The sequence below is a fragment of the Sorghum bicolor genome, chromosome 1 (assembly GCF_000003195.3).
Source record: "Sorghum bicolor cultivar BTx623 chromosome 1, Sorghum_bicolor_NCBIv3, whole genome shotgun sequence".
NCBI classification, from domain to species: Eukaryota; Viridiplantae; Streptophyta; class Magnoliopsida; order Poales; family Poaceae; genus Sorghum; species Sorghum bicolor.
In genome coordinates, this window is record NC_012870.2 from 69,951,776 (window position 1) to 69,975,039 (window position 23,264).

Sequence of the window (23,264 nt, forward strand, 5' to 3'; positions counted from 1 at the left end):
TATTGACTCATGATCATGTAAGGCTAAGATTTCAGTTTGATGGAGGAAAAAAAAATCAAGGCAGGAGTGGATAAGGTATAGCCTGAAGATCCAGGCATATGAGCATTGGGGAATTAGGGAACGTCGAAAAGATAGGCTATCAACTAGTAGTACGTACCAAACTGTGGATCTCCATTTTACAAAAGTGTTGTTTTCCTAGAATAAATTCAGAAGCTGAAATAGCAAGGGTCGTGAGTTGTCGTGTCCCCTTGGCCACGTGGGTCGTTTTAGCGCAACACCGACCCGTTAATCACTGACTATTACGGTGCTGACGTGACCGCCAATTCATTGCGTGCGACGGCGTGAGCGCCTTCGAACAGCAGATCAGCTCGTCGCGTGCACGTAGGCCTTGTTTAGTTTAGCCTAAAAATAAAAAACTTTTTAAGATTTCTCGTCAAATTGAATCTTGCGACACATGCATAGAACGATAAAAATAAAAACTAATTATATAGTTTATCTGTAAATCGTGAGATAAATTTTTTAAACCTAGTTACTCTATAATTAAACAATATTTGTTTGTAAAATAAAAATTAAAATACTATAGTCTTGTACGCGTGCGCCCCCCGTACGTCGCACACCTGCCAGGTCTACTCCTCCTGTGGGCATGCGCGAGCGGCAACTTTTCTTCTCCCCTGGCGTGTGCCCGCGGCTTTGCTCGGGCAAAACCGTGGGATCTCCATGTGGTTCCGCGGGAGGCCGTGGGCCGGCTGTTGCCTGTTGGGTCGGTAGGCTGGCCGCTGGCCGGCGTGAACAGCGGGGAAAAGACGCCCGCCCGCGGCTGACGACGAGACGACGGATTATTTATGCCGCGATAAGAGAGGTCTCGGGCGGAGGATATCGATGCCAATCTGGGGAGGCGCTTCTCTCCAAAGTCCACGGCGCCGAGGGCTTATCTGCTAGCTGGGCTGTGTGAGGTGCGTGACCGTGACGTGAGAAGGCGGCCCCGGGCTTGCCGGCAGCTTAATTAACGACGCCTTATTAACGCTGTTAGCGCCGGGGGCTGTATAGTACCTACCTTTGCACCACTTGTAGGCTGGAGTACTTGCTAGTACTAGTACGTCAGGTATTATTGGTTGGTGCTGCAAGGCGCTTAAACGTAAAAGTGGTTTGGATCACGTTGCTGCTGGAGGTGCAGAATATACTCGCCCGCCTGGTCGTAGTCTGGTACCACCAGTCCACCACCCCCACCACCACCGCGTCGCGTGCGATTTGCGGAAATGGCTACAAACGTGAGCCATCGACCACGGCTCTCATGCGTTCGTTTCGTGAATCTTGCCATCAGAGGCTCGCGCCGTCCAAACCGATCTTGCGCTTGGAGGCGAAGGAAGGCCTGCCTGACGCTGCCAAAGCGCGCGTTAGGCGTCATGAATCTCGAGGGAAGAGAAAAGATCTTCCGGCCCAGAGAGCCTCTTGCTCTGCTGCCTTTGCCGTGTGAATTGTTGCCGATCGGCATCATCGGGGAGCTAGCGGCTGTGTCTGTGTGCTCGGAGGATTACGGACGTCGAGTTCAAAGCCGGAAGCGAGGGGGACATGGCGTCGAAGGGGCGACGTGTCGTCGTGCCACGCTAGTCGCAACCGGATTGGGCTCTAGAGTCCGGACCGCCCGATATATGCGCGGTGACCAATGGTGCTCGTCTGGCGACAAACGGGCGTCATTTTCTGGCTTTTTTTCCGAAGTGGCCGTCGTTATCTAACATACGATTTTGTATCGCACACCCGATGAACAGGTTTGACCCAAGCCAAAGGCGCTAAATGGTCACATATGGATCATCATCCGGAGACCAGTAGACAGAGGCGCAGCAGAGCCTGTCAAAAGCCAAGATAGTAAAGATGGGATAATGCCATAATGGTCACTCATTCAGTCATTCGGCACGTTTTTAATACTGTTTTAATCTGTCAAAGGCGTGGCCTTAGGCCCAGTTTAGATGGGAGATGAAAATTTTTTGGATGTCACATCGGATATGTCGGAAGGATATCGGGAGGGGTTTTTAGATACTAATAAAAAAACAAATTACATAGCTCGTCAGGAAACTGCAAGACAAATCTATTAAGTATTATTAATCTGTCATTAGCACATGTGGGTTACTGTAGCACTTAAGGCTAATCATAGAGTAACTAGGCTTAAAAGATTCGTCTCGCAATTTTCAACCAAATTGTGTAATTAGTTTATTTTTTTAATGTACATTTAATGTTCGATGCATGTGTCCAAAGATTAGATGGGATGGATGAAAAAATTTTGGGGAGGAAACTAAACAGGGCCTTAGGCTTTGTTTAGTTCACCCGGAAATCTAAAAAGTTTTTAAGATTCCCTGTCACATCGAATCTTATGTCACATGCATGAAGCATTAAATATAGACAAAAATAAAAACTAATTACACTGTTTGTCTGTAAATTACGAGACGAATCTTTTGACTCTAGTTAGTCTATGATTGAACAATATTTACCACAAACAAACGAAAATACTATAGTAGCGAAATCCAAAAATTTTCACATCTAAACAAGGCCTTATTACCTAAAAAATTTTCCAGCCTTTTCACATTTTCTCGAGACACTGTAGACTTTTCTTCTGTCCATGAGACCATGACAAAGGTGCAGTGTAGTCGTGTCCAAAATACAAATTACGTGGAGTTTACCTTAGGAAATACCGATTTCGCTTTCATAATCCATAGTATCAGATTTCCTAAGAGCATCTTTAGGAGTTTTGTCAAACAACTACGTATTTTGATTTTTTTTAGCAAAAAAGGGGAAAAAATCTCCCTAACTGGAGTGCTAAATATCTTCTTCAATTTGTAGTCGAGAGAAACTCCATATCTGCCCTTCATTCGGCGTTTTCTCTCGAGAGATCAAGGAAAATTCCACGCATAATTAAATCAAGAAAATAAAGAATTTCAGATGAGAAAATGGTGAGGGGACAAAGAAACTATTAAAAGCGGTTTCGTTGATTAGAAATAGTGTGGGGGTGATTCCTCGATATAAAGTTGTTTAGACATAAAGCTAATATAGAAAATTATTAGAGAGGAGGTTGCCACTTGTTTTTATTAACTCGTTAAACTTATTAACTAATTATAAGTCCTAGACTAGATGAGGAAGTCGGTAGTCCGTGGGCATCCATTTGGCTCCCCTCGAGATGGGCCTTGGGAGGCTCTTGTGATGTGTCCCTTAGCAGGCTCCGGCCCATGGTCAGCCCACGCGAGAGAGAGTGAACATATATCCTTTTCGTGCCACAAAAGCAATAGCTTGAAAAGCCAACTTGGATTTTGCCACCATTTGTCCATTTCCTAATGTGGAGATTGTGAGATTTGCTTGGATCAGCAGATATATATACGGTTTGGATGATGATACAGCCGACTCTAGTACTCTACTAGGCATGCCATGCATAGCCCTTCCGCAAGATGAACGGCTATCCACGCTACTAGAGTTAGGCCTTGTTTAGTTTTTTTTTTTTGCAAAATTGATAATGTAGTACTTTTTTTTATATTTGACAAATATTGTCCAATCACAAATTAATTAGGTTCAAAAGATTCGTCTTGCAAGATTCGTCTTGCAGATTATAGATAAACTGTGCAATTATTTTTTTGTTTTATCTATGGTTTGGATGATGATACAGGCGACTCTAGTACTCTACTAGGCATGCCATGCATAGCCCTTCCGCAAGATGAACGGCTATCCACGCTACTAGAGTTAGGCCTTGTTTAGTTTTTTTTTTGCAAAATTGATAATGTAGTACTTTTTTTTATATTTGACAAATATTGTCCAATCACAAATTAATTAGGTTCAAAAGATTCGTTTTGCAAAGATTCGTCTTGCAAATTATAGATAAACTGTGCAATTAGTTATTTGTTTTATCTATATTTATATTATTTAATGCTTCATACATGTGCCACAAAATTCGATGTGACAAAAAATCTAAAAAATTTTGCAAAATATTTTGGAAACTAGACAAGGCCTTAAGCATCGTTAACAATTTCTGAATGCAGTATCAGAATCGACACCCGTGGACTGCAGTATGCAGGGCCTTGATCTTTCCGTATATGGTGTGTCTGAAATTCTGAATGCAGACATTATAAAAAAAAAATCTGAATGCATGACTCTTTTGCTGGAGATTTTTTTTTTTGGCAGTTGTGTGAATGCGTGAAAGTACAGGTTGAGGGTCTCCTTCGTCAGTTTCTTCTGTTTGTTCGTATCTGCAGACCCTAAGTGCTTCGCCGGGGGAACCACTCTGTTCTCTTGCCCCTCTACCCACTACTGCACCGATGGCAACAGGATAAAATAGCTCCACGAAGTTGCTGTCCCTGCACGCACCCAAGTCCCAGCTTTGCGTGATCTAATTGGTACAGCTTATTACAGTGATCGTACAAGACACGGGAGCGGTTAACAAGGGAGGAGGAACAGAGCTTGGCATTAAGGGCTGGATATGCTAGTATATTACTTACGATTTATAATGTCATGCACAGTTGACAGTTCATCAGATAACGAATTTTATTAGCTGTGAAGTGAAGTCTACACGAATAATTGCGTGTGGGCTCAAGCTATTCAAAAAGGCTAATGACCTTTGTCTTGGTAGCACCGGTACAGGATTTGATGCTGCATCATGGACGAAATCATTGTCTATCTCCTTCTAGCATCTCGTAGTGACGCCACATGCCAGCTGAATCTTTTTTGTTGGAATAACCACAAAAAACTCTTATTATATGGGGGCACAAAAGAGGTCTAAAAAATCGGACATTTGATTAGGTTCTCCTTTTCTGGTGAGGCGACCTCTGAAAGTCTGAATTGGTGAATTGGTTACGTGAAAAGCGTGTGCTCCTAAGAACGCAAATTATTACTCGGGTCGCCGCTTTTCATCACGAATTTCGGGCAAAAAACGAGAAATTTTTAGAGGCTGTTTAGGCTTGTTTAGTTGGCGAAAATTTTTAGTTCTAGTTATTGTAGCACTTTCGTTTGTATTTGTTAATTATTATCCAATTATGGACTAACTAGACTCAAAATTCGTCTCGCAAATTACAACTAAACTGTGTAATTAGTTATTTTTTATCTATATTTAATGTTTCATGCATGCGTCCAAAGATTTAATGTGATGGAAAATCTTGAAAATATTTTGATCTATTTATTTGGGATTTAGATACTGTAGCAACTTTCGTTTCTATTTGACAATCATTATCTAACGATAAACTAACTAAGCTTAAAAGATTTATCTCGTAAATTATAGTTAAACTGTGCAATAGTGTTTTTATCTATATTTAATACTTTATATATGTGGCGGAGAATTTTATAAATTTTTAAAATTTTAAAGATATTTAAACATGCCCTTTAGTTATGTTACCGGTACGGAGCAACTAGCAGAACTCAGACTGTGCATTTGACCTGGCGAGCTTTTGCTTCCAGTTAACGCTTTGCTCCGTAAACCGCAAAAAAAGTCTAGGTATCCCCTACACCGTACTACTACACTACAGTACTGCACTACTGCCGGCAGTACGCCCAAAGCAACCTTCCATCTCCATGCACTCTGGAGCGTTGAAATTGAAACGATCAGCTCCTGCTGCCTTGTTTAGATGCAATTTTTTGGAAGTTTAATACTGTAGCATTTTCGTTTATATTTGATAAATATTGTCTAACCATGAACTAACTAAATTGAAAAGATTTATTTTGTGATTTTATATATAACTATGTAATTAATTATTTTTTATCTATATTTAATACTCCATACATGTATCTAAAGATTCGATGTGATAAGAAATCTTGTAAACTTTTGGAATTTTAGGTGCATCTAAACAAGGGCCTGGTTTAGTTCGCGATTTCTTTGGATTTCGCTACTGTAGCACTTTTGTTTGTTTGTGGCAAATATTGTCCAATTATAGACTAACTAGAGTCAAAAGATTCGTCTCACGATTTACAAGCAAACTGTCTAATTAGTTTTTCTTTTTGTCTATATTTAATGCTTTATGTCTATGCCGCAAGATTCGATGCGACAGAGAATTTTGACAAATTTTGGGAACTAAAACGAGGCCTAGTACGGTGGATCACGGGCCATCAGGCAATCAGCCAATGCGGTCTACTACTACTGCAGCTAATGCTGGCAAAGTAACATTACCATTTGATTAGTCAAACAGAGGACTTATTTAGTTCCAAATTTTTTGGCTAAATGAACACGGTAGTATTTTCGTTTGTATTTGACAAATATTATCCAATCATAAATTAATTAGGCTTAAAAGATTCGTCTTGTAATTACAAATAAACCTAAGTAGTTATTGTTTTTATCTATATTTAATACTTTATGCATGTGCTGTAAGATTTGATGTAACAAAAAATCTGAAAAATTTTGTAAATGTCACTGTTGTTGATCGCGAAAGTTTGTTCGAACAAGAAATTCCACGTATGCATCCACTCTTTCGCCATCGAACTTGGCTGGCTGGTCTGCACGCCGGACGCGTGCTTCTCCCCCTTTAGCCATCAAGACTAGTAGTATTGTAGATTTCTTCTGAAAAGAAAGATTAACTTTGTAATCACTGTTGTAGTCTACTTAGAGGAAGGCTATAATATCGGTGACCCTGGCTATAAGAAATTTCCGGCCTTTTGTCAGCCCATTTATATAGTACTCCCTCCGTCCCTGAAAGAATCAATTCCTAGGATCCGTGCCAGTCAAACTTTTTAAAGTTTGACTAACTTTATAGAAAAGAGTAACAACATCTATAATATAAAATACACATTATATGAAAATATATTTTATGATGAATCTAATAATACTAATTTGATACTATAAATCTTAGCATTTTTTTCTAGAAATTTGGTCAAAGTTTAAAAAGTTTGACTTAGGACAACTCTAGAAATTGATTCTTTCAGGGACGGAGGGAGTAGTTAGCTCTTCACTAGTGATACATAGTCTACTTGTTTCTCTTAGAGGTTGTTTGGTTGGAGTGTTAAAGTTTAGCAGGTACTGTAATATTTTCGTTTTATTTGACAATTAATATCTAATTATAGACTAATTAGACTCAAAAGATTCGTCTCGCAAATTATTCTCTATCTATGTTATATGTCCAAATATTTGATTTTTTTTTATGGAACTGGAGGGGCCGCAGCCTCTACAGGTGATTTTATTAAGAAAAGTTTACAAATACAAATACAAGGGTGAGAAAAGGAGGAGGAAGTGATGAGACTTAAAAAATAGGAGCAACCAAACTTGACTTTAGAAAATTTCTCGGTTCTTGTTCCAAACCGCCGATAAGCTTACCATTAGTCTCTTCTATAGTTGGCTTACAACTTGAGTTATACTTGTTCTTGTATAGCACAGCTGACCGCGAGTGTTTTCCTCATGATTACACCATGGTTAACTTCGCCTTCCTAATTGCTCCCGCTGTGTCTGAAACTCTCGACCCACCTCTTGGGTTTGGGAGTTTGGACTTTGGAGGACTCCCTCCAGTGAGGCAGCAGCCGGCAGGCAATAATTACGACACGCCATACGCTGCGCGCCCGTACCGTACCGCAGCCGGACAACCCGCCCGTTTTTCCTTGCACGAAACGCCGCTGCCCGGCCTGCGCTGCGCTGCGGCCTCACCTACATCTCGCCTTCTGTCCGTCTGTCTCCACCAGCCAGCCACCGAGCCAGCAAACAAGCAACCGCCCGCGGCCCGCCCGTCCGCGCCCCCGTCCCTGCCCGTACGCGGTACGCCTCGCGCCGGCGAGCGAGCGAAAAGCGAATGCCGCGGGAGCTCTAGCCCTCGTCGTCCCCTCGCCCGGGGCGGCGGCGTGTCCACCCGACCCATGAGGAAGCTGACGCCGGCGCACCGCCTCCGGTGGATGCGCGCGCTGCTCCTCGCGCTCCCGCTCCTCTCGCTCCCCATCCTCTACGCGGCGCTCGGCGCGGCGCGCTCGTCGTCCTCCACGGCCTCGGCCTCGGCGCCGCGGCTACCCCAGCAGCAGCAGCAGCAGGAGCAGCGGAGGCCGCCCGCGCCGCCGCCGAGGCTGGCGTACCTCATCACGGGCGCGGGCCCCGGGGACGGCCCGCGGATCCGGAGGCTGCTGCGGGCGCTCTACCACCCGTGGAACTACTACCTCGTCGGCGTGGCGGGGGAGGACGAGCGCGCGGATCTCGAGGCCTTCGTGCGCGGCCAGGAGGCGCCGCGCCGGTACGGCAACGTCCGTGTGGCGGCCGCGGGGGAGTGGGGCGCCGTATCGCGGAGGGGACCCACCGAATTGGCCGCCACGCTCCACGCCGCCGCTGTGCTGCTCCGGGAGTTCGATGGCTGGAGCTGGTTCATCAACCTCAGCGCATCCGATTACCCGCTCATGCCCCAAGATGGTAAAATTCAACTCCCTCGTTTGTATGGATAGCTTCCAGTCCCCACAATATTGTTTGGTAGCTTTCAGCTATGAATGCGTACCCTTTACTAAGCATGACATTGTAGCATCATGCTAAACTAGCTATGTCACCAACTTTTGTTTTCCATATACTTAGTACAGAGTTACGTGTCCAAAAATGGCCCTGTTTAGTTACCTTATTTTTTTTTGGATTGCCATTTAATTCAATTTATTATGGTGCCAAGTTCTTCTCATATCCCGTGGTGTCAATTTGATATATGAGTACCATAAAATTTGTTATATGCTCTGTCCCAGAAAAGGATGATAGTTACATAATGTCGAGTACTTGCCAAAGTGCTTGCTGTTCAAATTCCAGCTGAAGGAGTTTAGTGTTTTTGGGCTGATTGGTTCCATCTTCCATTCATTTGAGGAACTATTGGGTCTTGCAATTTCATAGTGAACAACATTATACACTTCAAATTTATTTGTTCTCTGAATTTCCCATCTGTTTCACCAGCTGGTCTGCTAGCTGATTCTATATGGTACTCTGTTGAAAATTATGTCATTTAGTGGCTTCAAACATATCTCCAAAGGTGGCAGCCTGACAGGTTTTGAATTGTAATGACCTCTTCTGGTCTTTTTATTGCTGGGTATTGAATAGTGCTTATGATTCCTCATTTAATATAGCTCAGATTTATTGAGAACCAAGTTCAGGATAGATGTAGATAGTAAAATTACATACATGGATGGGATTGCCATCTTTTCTAATTCCGATGCAAGTTGTTATGCCACAGACACCACAAATAGACAGATAAACTGAATAGGTATAACTTTATAAGCTACTCTTTGAATTCTGGAAATATCATCTAGTACTATCTAACAAACAGATCTAGCAGCATCAAATTCAGTTTTTTTTTTTTTTTTTTTTTGGGGGGGGGGGGGGGGGTCATTTTTAACACTTCCGGGAACCCCATTCTTTGCTTAATATTGTCCCTTATATAACCCTGCAACCAGCTTAGCATTGTACTAACTACCAAGTTAATCAACCTAACGTCATAACATGATGCAGCCGAGAATTGAGCTCATCACAGTTGGGTCCATCTTGATGTGTAACCTAAAGGACAAGAATCCAATCAAATGCTGGATCTCAATATTAACACTACCTTTGTGAGTTTGAAGGACTGGATGCAGCACGGAAGTTGTTTAAGCTTCTGGACTTGCTCAAAATTCTTAAGGCTGTCAATATCTATGCATAACTTTTCAAAAGAAAAAGTTACAAACCTTCACCCAATATGTTGATTTATATTACAACAATTGTTTGAAGTGCTCTATGACCTGACTGTTTTCCCCCCAATTATTGAAACTAATACTTATGTTGTTACCCTCATATTTATCAGATATCCTTCATATCTTCTCATACATGCCAAGAGACCTCAATTTCATTGAGCACACAAGCAATATTGGCTGGAAAGAGTAAGCATATGATTTCAATGTTCTGTGGTTCTTAATTCTTAACCTCTTTTCTTTTTGTTTTTTATTATGATTCTTGGGTTGCATGTGCAGGCATCAAAGAGCCCGACCAATCATTGTAGATCCAGCATTGCAGGTCCCAAATAAAACTGAGGTTGTAACAACAAAGGAGAAAAGGAGCATGCCCTCAGCTTTCAAAATATTTGTAGGTACTGTCTGACATCTTCACTGACTACTGAATCTCTGTTTGACTGATCAAATAGGCAATTCCAATGCCCTGTAGCAGAGAACGCATCGCTGTAGCAATGTGGCCTCGTTGTCTTTTGTGCACTCTATAAGAATATCTTTAAGCAAATTTGTGATAATTAAATAATTTGTGTATTCCGTCTATTAGACAACATAGATGCCAATTGCCATGGGCAAGGCCATGTTTACTTAGATGGTTATAAAATTAACAGTTGTACCAATTTGGGTCTGTCTAATTGCTACGGTGAAGTTATTAGGTGTTTGTGGAGTAGTTTTTATATCTGACATATTAAAAAGATACCTCTAAACTCTTTTAAAAGGTAATAAACTAGTAACTGCATGGAGCCAAGCTGTACGAAAATCCTTGATGAAACACCTTGCAGGATAAGATGCTGCATCACAGCATACTGCATCCTTTAGGTAGATGGTTTTTGGTGAAACATGTATATCTTATATTGCCTACTACTTATATATGTGTTGATTAAGATCTTTCAGAATGCTGCCTGATGATCTTTGTGATGTTGATTGCCTTCTCAATCATCATTTCACCTAAAATTTTGGCACTGACGTCATGAATGCTCTTCCTGGTTATATTGTTGGGTATTTTCCTCCTTAGTAGAATTATAGGACTTCGACAGTTGAGAAGCATTTTCTTGATCAAAGTCTAGTTGAGTCTTTATCCTTTCTATTGTGGCTAAGGCAATGCTCTTTTCTTGTAAATTTCACTTCTAACCAATACAACTCCTTTGATACAGGTTCGTCTTGGGTGATGCTTAGTCGATCATTCCTGGAGTTTTGCTTATTGGGATGGGACAACCTTCCTCGCACACTACTGATGTATTTCACCAACTTCCTCTCATCCTCAGAAGGCTACTTCCACACAGTGATCTGCAACTCTGAGTACTACCAGAACACCACTGTGAACAGTGACCTGCGTTTCATGGCTTGGGATAACCCCCCTCGGATGCACCCTGTTAACCTCACAGCAGAGCATTTTGATGCAATGGCAAACAGTGGGGCCCCATTTGCACACTCCTTTGCCAATGATAATTCTGTCCTGGATATGATTGACACCAAGTTGTTGGGCCGAGCACATGACCGCTTCACCCCGGGTGGCTGGTGCTTGGGTAGCTCAGTAGGCGGGAAAGATCCGTGTACCTTTTTGGGAAGGTCCTTTGTTCTCAGGCCGACCAAAGCCTCGGCCAAGCTAGAGAAGTTGTTGTTAAAACTTTTGGAACCTGATAACTTCAGGCCTAAACAGTGTAAATAACACTCATTTTACATGGTAGCCAGTTTTTTTTTATTTTTTTTTGGAGGGTAGTGCTCAGAGGCCAAAGTTTGATGAAATGTTTCTGGTTGTTGCGGCAGTAGGCATACATACAGCTGTGTTGTTGTATACTTGCAACTGGAAAGCTCAACTCAAAAGTGATTTGAGATCATACATGATAGAGATCGCTACATGATACATGTACTTTTGCGGTTTCATCACTTCCACGCCTGTACAAAAACCGATGATAATCAGAGACTTCAGTAGTTCCCTGGAAGTCAGTCTGATACGAGAGATTGTCCGAGGTTTTGGCCTTATCCTGTTGGGACACAAAACGACTTGGTTCGTGCGGGATTTCATCATATAACACTCCTGTACAAAAAAGTGAAGACTGGTCACGTTGAGGAAGACTTTTTCCCTTCCTCAAAGACTTCAATGGGCTGTGAACATAGCTCCCTCGCAACACCGTCTCTTAAAAATAAGGCCCACTCATCTCAAGTCACTTAAGCCCAACTTGGACATCCACGGTCCACCCCACCTTCCAGAAACCGCTCGTACGATCTCAATTCTCAAGAACGCTGTATCAGAGGTAAAAAAAAAACGCCGACTCCCCTGTTCTCGCACCCTCGTCGCCGCTGCCGGCCGTCTGCCCGTCGCAGTCTCCTTCTCCAGGTACGCGTCTCGGTCCGTTCCCCTTCACCTCCCCTCCCTCCGTCATGGCTTAGCCCTTCCGGACCTGTGGTTCGACCCGCCGCGGTAAGAATCCCCACCCACGGGTTCCGGTTGCCACTCGGCAGATCTGACCCGCTTGTCAACCTTAGCCTGCCGTGAGCCAGGACTACATCTCTGTGCCCGGGGCGTTACTCCTCACCGCGCCGCTCGGTTGTCTCTTCTGCGGTGTTGAGGTGTTTCCGCCCTGTTGGGACAAATTTTCTGGCGCCTGCAGCCTGTTCGACCGAATGCTTCTGTGAAGGAAATTAGTCTCACTTGTCCGTATCGAAGCTTGCGTTTAGTATTGTTCAGTTTTCGTACTCGTATTTGTCTGCAGTTGTTCTGATGGTTCAAAGTTGCTACCTCTTAGACATGGTCCCTGTATTGACTATTGAGAATCACATTGACTGATGCTTTGCTTCCTTTCTGCTGTTTGATTCACTATGCTTAAACTGGATAATGGGCAGTGTTTATATGGTGCATGCCGCACCTAGCACATATTTACTGCACATGTATTCAATCACCTTTCGTTCTACTTCTATCCTTTCTACAAACATTTCATCTCCCACATTGATTTGTTGCTCGTTGAATTTGTGTGTGTATTGTGGTGCTGAAGTGGGATTTAGAGCTATTCTCATTATACACGCTGTTGATCTAATCACACATATTGATCACATCCATGAAGGTTAAGGTGAAGCAGCAGAATGGGTCGTAAGGCTGGTGCTTTGTACATAAACCCAAAGAAGTTTGGTGCTGTTGCCAAGCCTTGCATGCCAGAAATGGTGGCCTTCCTCAACTGCCTGGCCTTAAACAAACAGAACGATGACAAGTGCATCAGGCAGAAGGATCTTTTGGTTCAATGCACCCAGGCACAGGTTATTATCCACATCACTACTTGTGTTTTGCATCCTTAGACATTGTTTTGTCAAAGCGTTAAGCCAGCGATTCTTGTGCTCCTAACGCTTGCTTGTGACGTGATTGCAGCAAGGGAGGCCAAAGAATGCAGCGAAGACCATCAATTACCATCTCCAGCGACTGGGGCGTGGCAAGTTCCTCTAGGTGCAGTGATGTTGAGATCATTTCCTCATCAAGCTTTACTGCCTTGTATTGAAGTTCAGGAAGACAATTATTTTCTTCAAAGTAGGTTTGCAGAAATGGGGCATCAATGTATTTGCTTAGAATGGACAATCGTTAGCAAATAATTCTATGTCAAACAGTAATTTATCAGCAGTATATTGATACTGTTTTCTTCTCATGGAGGCACATCACAGTTATGTTTTCTGTCTATACTGCCTGTTTGGATATGTTTTTGAGCTGTGTAAGTTTACTGTTGCTTGTTTGCTTGTGAATTGCAGTTTTTGCCAAGTTCCAGTTTTGGTTGGTTGATCTGTTGGGCCACGCAATGAGCATTTTCCTCAAAAATGATAGAAGAGTCACTCTTGGTGGTGTACCGTGTTTTCACGGAGATAGCTCTTTGTGCAGAGAGCGCTAAATCCACGACCTAGATAAAATTGGTACTGCAGATGTAGGTTATCCAACAGATGTAGTAGAAGGTTACTTCAATACCAACTATTAAACCATGTTCCATAAACTAAGAGCTCCTGCTAATAGGCTACGGTCATACTGTATATATGTATGTATAACACGATATAAGTTGCATGAAAATAGCACTAATCATCCACTGCAATAACTACGACGATGTACTTTTAGGGAGAACTAGTATCTGAAAACCCAAGGCCCCAAGTCTATAGCCTGAAAACAGATAAATCCATCTAGCTACTGTAACATTTAATTACAGTATACTATAATATAACGGTGGTAGTCGGTTGCATCCATGATCCATCACGCCCCCGGAAGGCCCGGCTTGGCAGTTCCTTCGTCTTCTTAGAGCAACTCCAAGAGAAGAGCTATCCATGTCATGTATTCTATATTTGACTATTTTGGAAGAGAAAAGAGAGTCCAACAGGCAACAGCTATTGTATTTGGTTTGCTAAAATAGCAAGTCATCTATCCCGGAGTTCTCGCATGGTAAATATAGCTTGCATGTCCCGCTAGCCATATGATTTGCTGTATAGAAAGACTGTTGGAGATTTTTGTTTTTTTACATGATTTTCTATTTTAGAGGTTGGCTAAATCTTGAATTTAGCCATCCATTTTTATCAATTCTCTTGGAGTTGCTCTTAATGCGTTTGTTGCCTAGCATTTGGAAAGCGCTGCCCCCTTACTTGCTTGCCCCACAATTTCCTCCGTGCATTCTATGTGTTATTAGAACTGTCCTTCCTTATTGTTAGAATTGCTCTTGCAAATTACTTAAACAATTTAGGCTTTGTTTGGATCTACAAAACTAACAACTAGTTGACTAATTTTTAATCTCTAAGTATCCAAACAGGCGGACTAGTTGTTAGTTCACTAGTCATGAACTAGTTGTTAGTTCACTAGGCCTAATAAGACTAGTTGTTAGTCCTAGTCCATCCAAAGAGGCCCATGTTTGAATAAACATAACAACATTCATAACTATCATTATTGTCTTTTATAATAAGTGATGAATAGCTGAAAGTATTGGGGAAAAGGAAAATAAAATAATAGCACCTTTCAACTCTAACAATGGGCTGTACCTAGTCGATAATGGCATGACTGATCCTGGCTAGTTCCCTTTTGTTTTAGATTATGATGATAGTTTGGATTCACGGGTGCGGCATCACCTACCAGATAGATGGCTTTTGGCTCTGTTTGGATGTAGATATTTAGGCTGAGGAATTGAATTGGCCTGGAATACCAAAGTTGAGGGGCATTGGAAATAGCCTGGAATATCAATGCCATTGTTTGGATGTGCAATTAGTTGATAGCTAGAATCACAGGAAAACAACCGATTTCAATTCCTGTTTGGATGTAAACAATCTATTAAATTGTATATGTTTTAAAAAGTCTAGTTTGCCACTTTGCCTCCATGGACCATACAAACACTGGAATTGGAGGATAGCAAATGCCAAAGCTAATTCCAGGGCCCCAATACCTATGTCCAACTTCAGGAAAAGCCCAGCCAAAGAAATCGTGGAGAGAACGGTTGCCCTAGCACGCACCTGTATCGAAGCGTTTCTCAAAAAAAAAACACCTATATATATCGAAGCGTCATCCATTATTCCGGCATATACGCCGTGGGCTAGTAGCACTACCATAAATTCCGAGTACTACTTTGCTCTCCTCTGACTGTTGAGATGGCGGCCACGAAGGTCGACGGGCCGGCGATCGGCATCGACCTGGGGACGACCTACTCGTGCGTGGCGGTGTGGCGGCACGACCGCGGCGAGGTCATCGCCAACGACCAGGGCAACCGCCTCACGCCGTCCTGCGTGGCCTTCACCAGCACCGAGAGGCTCGTCGGCGAGGCGGCGGTGAACCAGGCCGCTTTGAACCCCACCAACACCATCTTCGGTGAGAACTAGTACTACACACCTGCTGTTTCATCACTTATGCTATTTTCTTCGATCATCATGCGTGCGGACTCGCTGATTTGCGTCACAGATCTAACAATCAGCTGTGCCTACGTAGCTAGATTTAGGGCAATGCAACGGTGCACTGTTTGGAGATTAATAGGAACCAAATAAAGTTTGCCTCTCCATTATCTATTCATCCCGGCTGCACTGTTTATTATTCAAGCACAAGGAGGCGCAATGGGTTGTTCATATCCTTGCAACTTGCATGAAACATGCCTCTTAAATTTCTCTATCTGCATGTTCATTGTATTTCTGACATTTTTTTCTTAACTTCTCCTACGCGGCTGTTTGCTTTCGGTATATAATCACTACTACTACTACTAGATTCCTCATGATGTACCCACCTTTTTTCAAAACAACTCAATGAATATTCTTGCGTGCAAGGTGTAGTAAGTATATATCGAGGATAAAACATGACAATGGAGATAATGTAACCTTCATGGACAACAAAATCTAAAAAATGCTAATATTTTTTTTAGAAAGGTTAATGTACTTCAAAAGGTTAATATGAGCCTATGAGGTCTCGGCATTGTTTTGAACTGGAATTTGGCGTTGGTGAGTGGTTACAGTGCGTTGATCCACTTGGCTCCTGATAAAAAACCGCACCAACTCCTCGACAACCTTAGAGCATCTCCAACAGTTATGCAAATGGACTATGCATTCTAGAAATTTGCCAAAAAGCTTAAAAATTGCTCTCCAACAGTTTTGCATTTGACTTATGCATTTTGGTAAACTTGGCATTTGATGGACCAAACTTGGTATTTTTGCATAGGCACAATGGTTTGGCAAATTTGATATCCCGAGAATCTTGGACTCGATGTCTACTCCTCACGTCGCGGATGTTTGACGCGATACGTATGAGAGTCCTCCTGGCGCGCGTTTCCTCTTTGCCCCCCGCGCGTGTATTCTCGCCCGCCGCCGCGCGTCTGTCCTCGCCGAGATGGATACTGATACCGAGATGGAGTCGAAGCAGCAGCCACGCACGCGAGAAGACTCGAGTACACTTCCATCGACGTGGACCAAGCAAGATCGTGGAATCCTCTAGTCCAATCGGATCTCCACCAAACGGCGACGGGCGACACAATACGCGGCGACGGGCGAGAGGGCGGCCACCGGCGAAAAGCGACAGGCGCCCGCGCGACTCGTAGAAAATTTGCCGCGACGATAAAAGATTCGCGGACAAAAATAGTTGGGACCACTATTTTGATAAATGGCAAATCAAAAATGCCAAACACTTGGAGATAAACTTATTTTTCCTTTGCCAAAACGTTTAAGGACTTGGCAAACTCCAACAAATGGCAAATTTTAATTGCATAACTGTTGGAGATGCTCTTAGAGGAACGAGGTTTGCTGGAAATTCATACTAGTAAATCAAGAAAATTCATATCTGTTGATAGCAAATTGAAACTTCGTTACTTTGCAAGCAATTTTTCGAACGTATATTACAGAGATATAGATCAAACTACTACCGCTGCAGGCTATGCTATTTATGTTTCACTCTATTGACTATACACGAATAAATTTTTGCAGAGGTGAAGCGGCTGATTGGCCGCCGATTCAGCGACGAATCTGTAAAAGAAGATGCCAACTTGTGGCCTTTCAAAGTCGTCGCGGGTAATGACGAACGGCCAATGATCGTGGTGCAGCATGAAGGCAAGGAGAAGCAGTTCATGCCTGAGGAGATCTCCTCCATGGTGCTGGTCAAGATGAGAGAGACAGCCGAGGTATATCTGGGTAAAAAGATCAAGAACGCTGTCATCACCGTGCCTGTCTACTTCAACAACTCCCAGCGCCAGGCTACCATTGACGCCGGTGCCATTGCCGGCCTAAATGTCATGCGCATTATCGCAATGAGCCAACCGCCGCTGCCCTTGTATATGGTCTTGAGAAGATGCCAGTCAGCAACAAACGAAGGACAGTGCTCGTCTTTGATCTTGGTGGCGGTACCTTTGATGTTTCCCTCCTCAACATTGATCCTGGTACCAACATGGATAAGGGTCTCTTCGAGGTGGTGGCCATTGCCGGTGACACTCACCTTGGCGGGGCTGATTTCGACAACGAGATGGTGAAATATTCTCTTCGTGAGTTCATACGGAAACATGGGAAGATAGACATCCATAGCAACCAGAAGGCACTCCGGCGGCTGAGGACTGCCTGCGAGAGAGCAAAGGGGATGCTGTCTTCCACTGCACAGACCACCATTGAGGTCGACTCGCTCCATGACGGCATTGATTTCTGCACCACCATCACCCGATCTCGATTTGAGGAGCTCAACAAGGATCTTTTCAGCAAGTGCATGAAAGCTCTGGACAAGTGCTTAAGCGATGCCAAGATGGACAAGAGAAGCGTCCATGATGTCGTCCTGGTGGGTGGCTCCACCCGTATCCCCAAGGTGCAGAACATGCTTCGGGAATTCTTTTGTGGGAAGGAGCTTTGCCAGAGCATCAACCCTGATGAAGCTGTTGCGTACGGGGCTGCCATCCAGGCCTCTATCCTTTGTGGTGGAACCGATGATGGGAGATTAGTGGATATGCTTCTGCGCGACGTTACACCACTCTCGCTTGGGATTGAAACTGAAGATAATTTTACAATGAGCGTGATCATTCCGAGGAACACTTCCATCCCTACCAAGAAGTCGCGGCGCTTCACCACCATCGACGACAACCAGACCACTGTGAGCATTCCAGTGTACGAGGGCGAGAGCGCAAAGACCTGGAACAACAACCTGCTCGGCAAGTTCGAGCTCACTGGCATACCCCCGGCGCCGCGGGGCAAACCTCGTTTGGAGACCACCTTCGAAATCGATGCAAACGGTATCTTGAAAGTGTCCGAGGAGGACCTGGACACTGGGAGGAAGAACGGCATCACCATCCTTAACCATGGCGGTAGGCTGCGCAAGGAGGAAATCGCGCGCTTGGTGCTGAAGGCTGAGAGGTAAAGGGGAGCTAGGGGTCAAAGCAAGGCTTGAGCGTAGCTCAGTGGATTCTAAATACTGCTGTCATCGCCTCACCGTATCACGTGACTATTGGCTTGGCATGTGTATGGCCATAGCCTAGTTTATCTTTGTTTTGTTCTGAAACCATATGGTGACATTGTCGAAATATACTATATTATCTATATGGGATGTTTTCCACCGAATTTCTTTTCATCGACGACGTCGTCCTCGTGGGTGGCTCCACCCACATTCCTAAGGTGCAGTACCTGCTGGAGGACTTCTTCGACGGGATGGAGTCAACCCCGACGAAGCAGTCTCATACGGCGCCGCCATCCAAGCGGCGATCCTCAGCGACGAGGAGGATGTGCAGGATGTGCTCCTGGTCGATGTCACGCCGCTCTCGCTTGGGGTGAGGACGATCCGTGGTGTGATGAGCATGCTGATCCCGCGGAACACCACCATATCATCCCCACCAAAAAGAGACTTTTACATCTATACCATTATAAAAGTTGATAAATACTTACAAATCATTAAAAATGTTGAGCTCTCACAGATGTCACTGCTCTAAACTCTTTTGATCTTCATGTCATTTTCGTTAGATTTAGCTCTAACAGTGTCAAACTGCGAGTGTGAGAAAGTCAAAAATACCCTTAAGACTCAATATGTAATTATTTTTTTAACCATTTTAATAACCTCAAATGAAAAAACTTAGAACTATAAAGTTGTAGATCTCAACAATATCTGTAAGTTTTGTATAAAAATTATCTTCATTGAATTTCATACAAAAAATATATGATTTGATATGATTAATATGTCTTAGAAAAAAAATATTTTTTATACAAAATCAAATAAAAATATTTTTTACATAAAGATCTACGACTTTCTAGTTTTGAGTTTTTTCATTTGAGATCGTTAAGATGCTAAAAAAAATTAACTAGATATTTAGACATAAGGATATTTTTGACTTTTCATACCTACAGTTTAACACTGTTAGAGTCAAATTTTAACGGAAGTGGCATAGAGAGTAAAAGAGTTTAGAATAGTGGCATCTATAAAAGCTCAACTTTTTTAATAGCTTATATGTAATTACCAACTTTTATAATGACATACATGAAAAAAAGCCTCAGAGAAGGTATTCTCTGGTGCTGCTACATGTAAAAGCCTCTACCCGGGCGTGCGTGGTGCTGCTACAGCGGGCCTGGTGCCGCCTTTGGTGGTGGGTCGTCTGGAGTCAACGATTTCCCTCAGCAAGAACACAACGATTCGTCTGGTTAAACAATGGGATATTTTTCGGCAAGGTTATCTGTGACGATGCTTAACAAGAAGAGTCACTGATACTAAAAATATGAGTGACGCGTCTAGACAATACGTGTCAGAAAGAGTCACTAATTTCTCTCTATATCGGTGACGTGTCTACATAAAATGCATCACTGCTGCTAACTGTGACGCATGTTGTTGGAAAGAGTCACTAAGATGTATATATAATAGTGACGTGCCTAGTTAAAACAGATCATTTCTATTATTAGTGACGTGTTTTTTGGGGTCATCCGTATCTCGTAGTGACGCGTCTTGTATTTTGGACATCGACAACAACTTACTAGCGACGCGTGTCACTCATCTGCGTCACTAGTATATTATAGTAACGTGTTTTAATTCTGAATCATTGAGATGTCTCGTTTGTACTGTTTCGACATAGTGCAGCGTGCGTATCAAGGTGTACTAGGGCGAGAGTATGAGCACAGATTACAACAACTGGCTCGGCATGTTCAGGCTGGAAGACATCGAGCGAGCGCCAAGAGGCGTGCCCAAGATTAACGTCACCTTTGAAATCGACGTCAATGGCATCCTAGAAGTTTCGGCGGAGGACAAGACGTTGAAGAAGAACAAGATCACCGTCACTTACGACGTGGGCAGGCTGTGCGCGGAGGAGATCGAACGCATGATTCAGGCCTTGTTTAGGCCTTAGTTCAAAAAAATTTTGCAAAATTTTTCAGATTCTCCATCACATCGAATCTTTCGACATATGCATGGAGTATTAAATATAGACGAAAATAAAAACTAATTACACAGTTTGGTCGGAATTGACGAGACGAATCTTTTGAGCCTAGTTAGTCTATGATTGGATAATATTTGTCAAATACAAACGAAAATGCTACAGTATAGATTTTGCAAAATTTTTTGGAACTAAACAAGGCCTTAGTTCGCAACATTTTTCAAGATTCCCCGTCACATCGAATCTTTGGTCGTATGCATGGAGTATTAAATATAAATGAAAATAAAAACTAATTGCACAGTTTATCTATAATTCGTGAGATGAATTTTTTGAGTCTAGTTACTCCATAATTGGATAATGTTTGTCAAATACAAACGAAAGTGCTACAGTAGCCAAAAACTGAATTTTTTGTGAACTAAACAAAGTTTCAGCCATTCAGGAGGCCCACAGGTACAACAGGCGTATCGAGTATTCAGGCCTTGTTCACTTCACAAATTTTTTTGGTTTTGACTACTATAATATTTTCGTTTGTATTGACAAATTTTATTTAATCATGGACTAACTAGGTTTGAAAGATTCGTATCGTAAATTACAGGCAAACTATATAATTAGTTTTGATCTATATTTAATGTTTTATGCATGTGTTTAAAGATTCGACGTGATGGAAAATTTTGAAAAATTTTGAGAACTGAACAAGGTCTTAGATCTAAATTTTTTTTAGATTTCGACACTGTAGTATTTTCGTTTTTATTTAACAAATATTGTCAAATCAAGGAGTTACTAGGCTTAAAAGATTCGTCTCGCGATTTATAGACAAACTATACAATTAGATTTTGTTTTTATCTATATTTAATGCTTCATGCATGTGCCACAAGATTTGATGTGACGGAAAATCTTGAAAAGCTTTTAATTTTTGGGGAGAATCTTGAAAACTATGCAATTCGTCTCACCTGAGTAGATTAATGTAAAAAATAATAACCCCTTGGTCTAAGTGGTGGATGGGCAACATAACAAATCACTAACTATTTGATCTCTAGGGAGAATATTATTGGCTTTCAATGGCAATTTGCAAATAGCTAGCTTAGGAAGTCGCTAACTATTAGGAAGTCACTAGCAATTGTGGAGAGTATTGTGAAAGAGTTATTTTTAGAAGATCGTGCTAGATTAGCTATTTAGGATTCTTTCTCCTTGATAGCCAATGAGAGTGCTACTTTTTATTATTTTTATACGTCATCTCGCTAGCTATTTATAAAGTACTATTGAGAGCCAATAGAATTCCTCCTAGCTAGCTATTTGATAACTATTATGAATGACCTAACAACATTTGCTAGTAATCGAGACTTAAAAGAAAAGTCAATGAGGAGTATTTAAAACCTGAGAAGATAAACAAGAAACTTAAGACATCGTACAATTGAAGTTTGGACAAAAATAAAATGCAAAGATTACAACTCAAAATAAAATGCAAGCAACGGACAATCTGGTTAGATGCACACTAGGGTCTCACATGTAACTGGCAGGTGATTCTTGGACCACTTTTGGCATTTGTTGTTAACGACTAGTTGGTTGGTTTTGATAGGGTATACTGTCTTGGTTGTTGGCCACTTGGAGTGCGTTGGAACTTCAGAAAATTGTAATTGAGATGACGCTCAAATATGTGTGCTCTAGCCACTATATGCACAGATTAATAATATATCCGGCTGCTGGCTACATAAAAACTTATAGCCATCCTATTAGCCTACTATACTCTCTCTGTCTATGAAAGAATCAATTTTTAGAGTTGTCTTAAATAAAAAATTTTAAACTTTGACTAAACTTTTAGAAAAAAATGCTAAGTTTTATGGTATCAAATTAGTATCATTAGATTCGTCATAGAATATATTTTCATATGTGCTTTTTATGTCATAGATGTTGTTACTCTTTTTTATAAAGTTAGTCAAACTTAAAAAAGTTTGACTAGCACGGATTCTAGAAATTGATTCTTTCATGGACGGAGGGAGTAATAATTAGCCGGCTTATGGTCCAAGTGTTTGTCTCACAGAACTTTTTGGTTCTTGTGCATAAGCTAACAGTAAGGGCACTCCCAATGCAGAAACTATCATAGTTTCTATAGACATTAATTATAGTGCCACCTAAGCATTTTGCTGACGTGGCAAGGTAATTATTAAAGAGAGAGCAAAAATCATAGAAACTGGGTCCAAGTTAGAAACCATGTCTACACAAGATCCAAGACATGAGGTGATATGATTGGTTGAGAATAGAGAGAGAATGAATGTGATTGCATAAAAAATTATTGTATAGAAACTATCCATTATGGCCATAGTTTCTATACATAGTATCTATAGAAATTAATATATATAGAAACTACATGTAGTTTCTAGCCCTAAGCTTATAATCTATTTCTCTTATCTCTCCTCCACTCAACATAGAACCTAGTTACAACCCCTTATAATACTTGCTTTTAAGATTACAGGTGTACAAGCTGCTTGCTTATAACTAGTTCTATTAGTTCTCTTAGGCATCATCAACAAGAGTACAGACGTGCAAGCAGCTTGCTTATAAATCATTTCCAAATAGTCATAATATATATCAGGCCTAGTTCACCCTAGAAACTAAAAAATTTTCAAGATTCTCCGTCACATTGAATCTTGTGGTACATGTATGGAACATTAAATATTATTAAAATAAAAACTAATTATACAGTTTGTCTGTAAATCATGAGATGAATCTTTTGAATCTAGTTAGTCTATGATTGGACAATAATTATCAAATAAAAACGAAAGTGTTACAATATCCAAAATCAAAATATTTTCGGAA

The 23,264-nt window shown here is 41.9% G+C and overlaps 2 protein-coding genes and 1 pseudogene across 2 annotated transcripts; all 3 read left to right on the forward strand.

The window, feature by feature from the left end:
* Positions 7,339-13,313, forward strand: LOC8084922 (beta-glucuronosyltransferase GlcAT14B). The gene is made up of 6 exons (XM_002465424.2): positions 7,339-8,335; positions 9,732-9,807; positions 9,898-10,013; positions 10,806-11,989; positions 12,714-12,903; positions 13,013-13,313. The coding sequence occupies exons 1-4, from the start codon at positions 7,360-7,362 to the stop codon at positions 11,318-11,320; spliced, it is 1,683 nt and encodes a 560-aa protein (XP_002465469.2). The 5' UTR covers positions 7,339-7,359; the 3' UTR covers positions 11,321-11,989; positions 12,714-12,903; positions 13,013-13,313.
* LOC8084924 lies at positions 15,198-18,639 on the forward strand (annotated as a pseudogene).
* On the forward strand, positions 18,646-20,423 carry LOC8084925 (heat shock 70 kDa protein). Its single transcript, XM_002465427.2, is given in 3 exon segments — positions 18,646-18,751; positions 18,754-18,965; positions 20,154-20,423. Coding segments are annotated over 3 exon segments (588 nt in total).

Bases quoted from the DNA above. Each gene is read 5' to 3' on its own strand.
- LOC8084922 (XM_002465424.2), top strand. From the start codon at position 7,360: ATGGTTAACTTCGCCTTCCTAATTGCTCCCGCTGTGTCTGAAACTCTC. The intron at 8,336-9,731 runs GTAAAATTCAAC...CATATTTATCAG, and splicing joins CCCGCTCATGCCCCAAGATG to ATATCCTTCATATCTTCTCA. The intron at 10,014-10,805 runs GTACTGTCTGAC...CCTTTGATACAG, and splicing joins AGCTTTCAAAATATTTGTAG to GTTCGTCTTGGGTGATGCTT.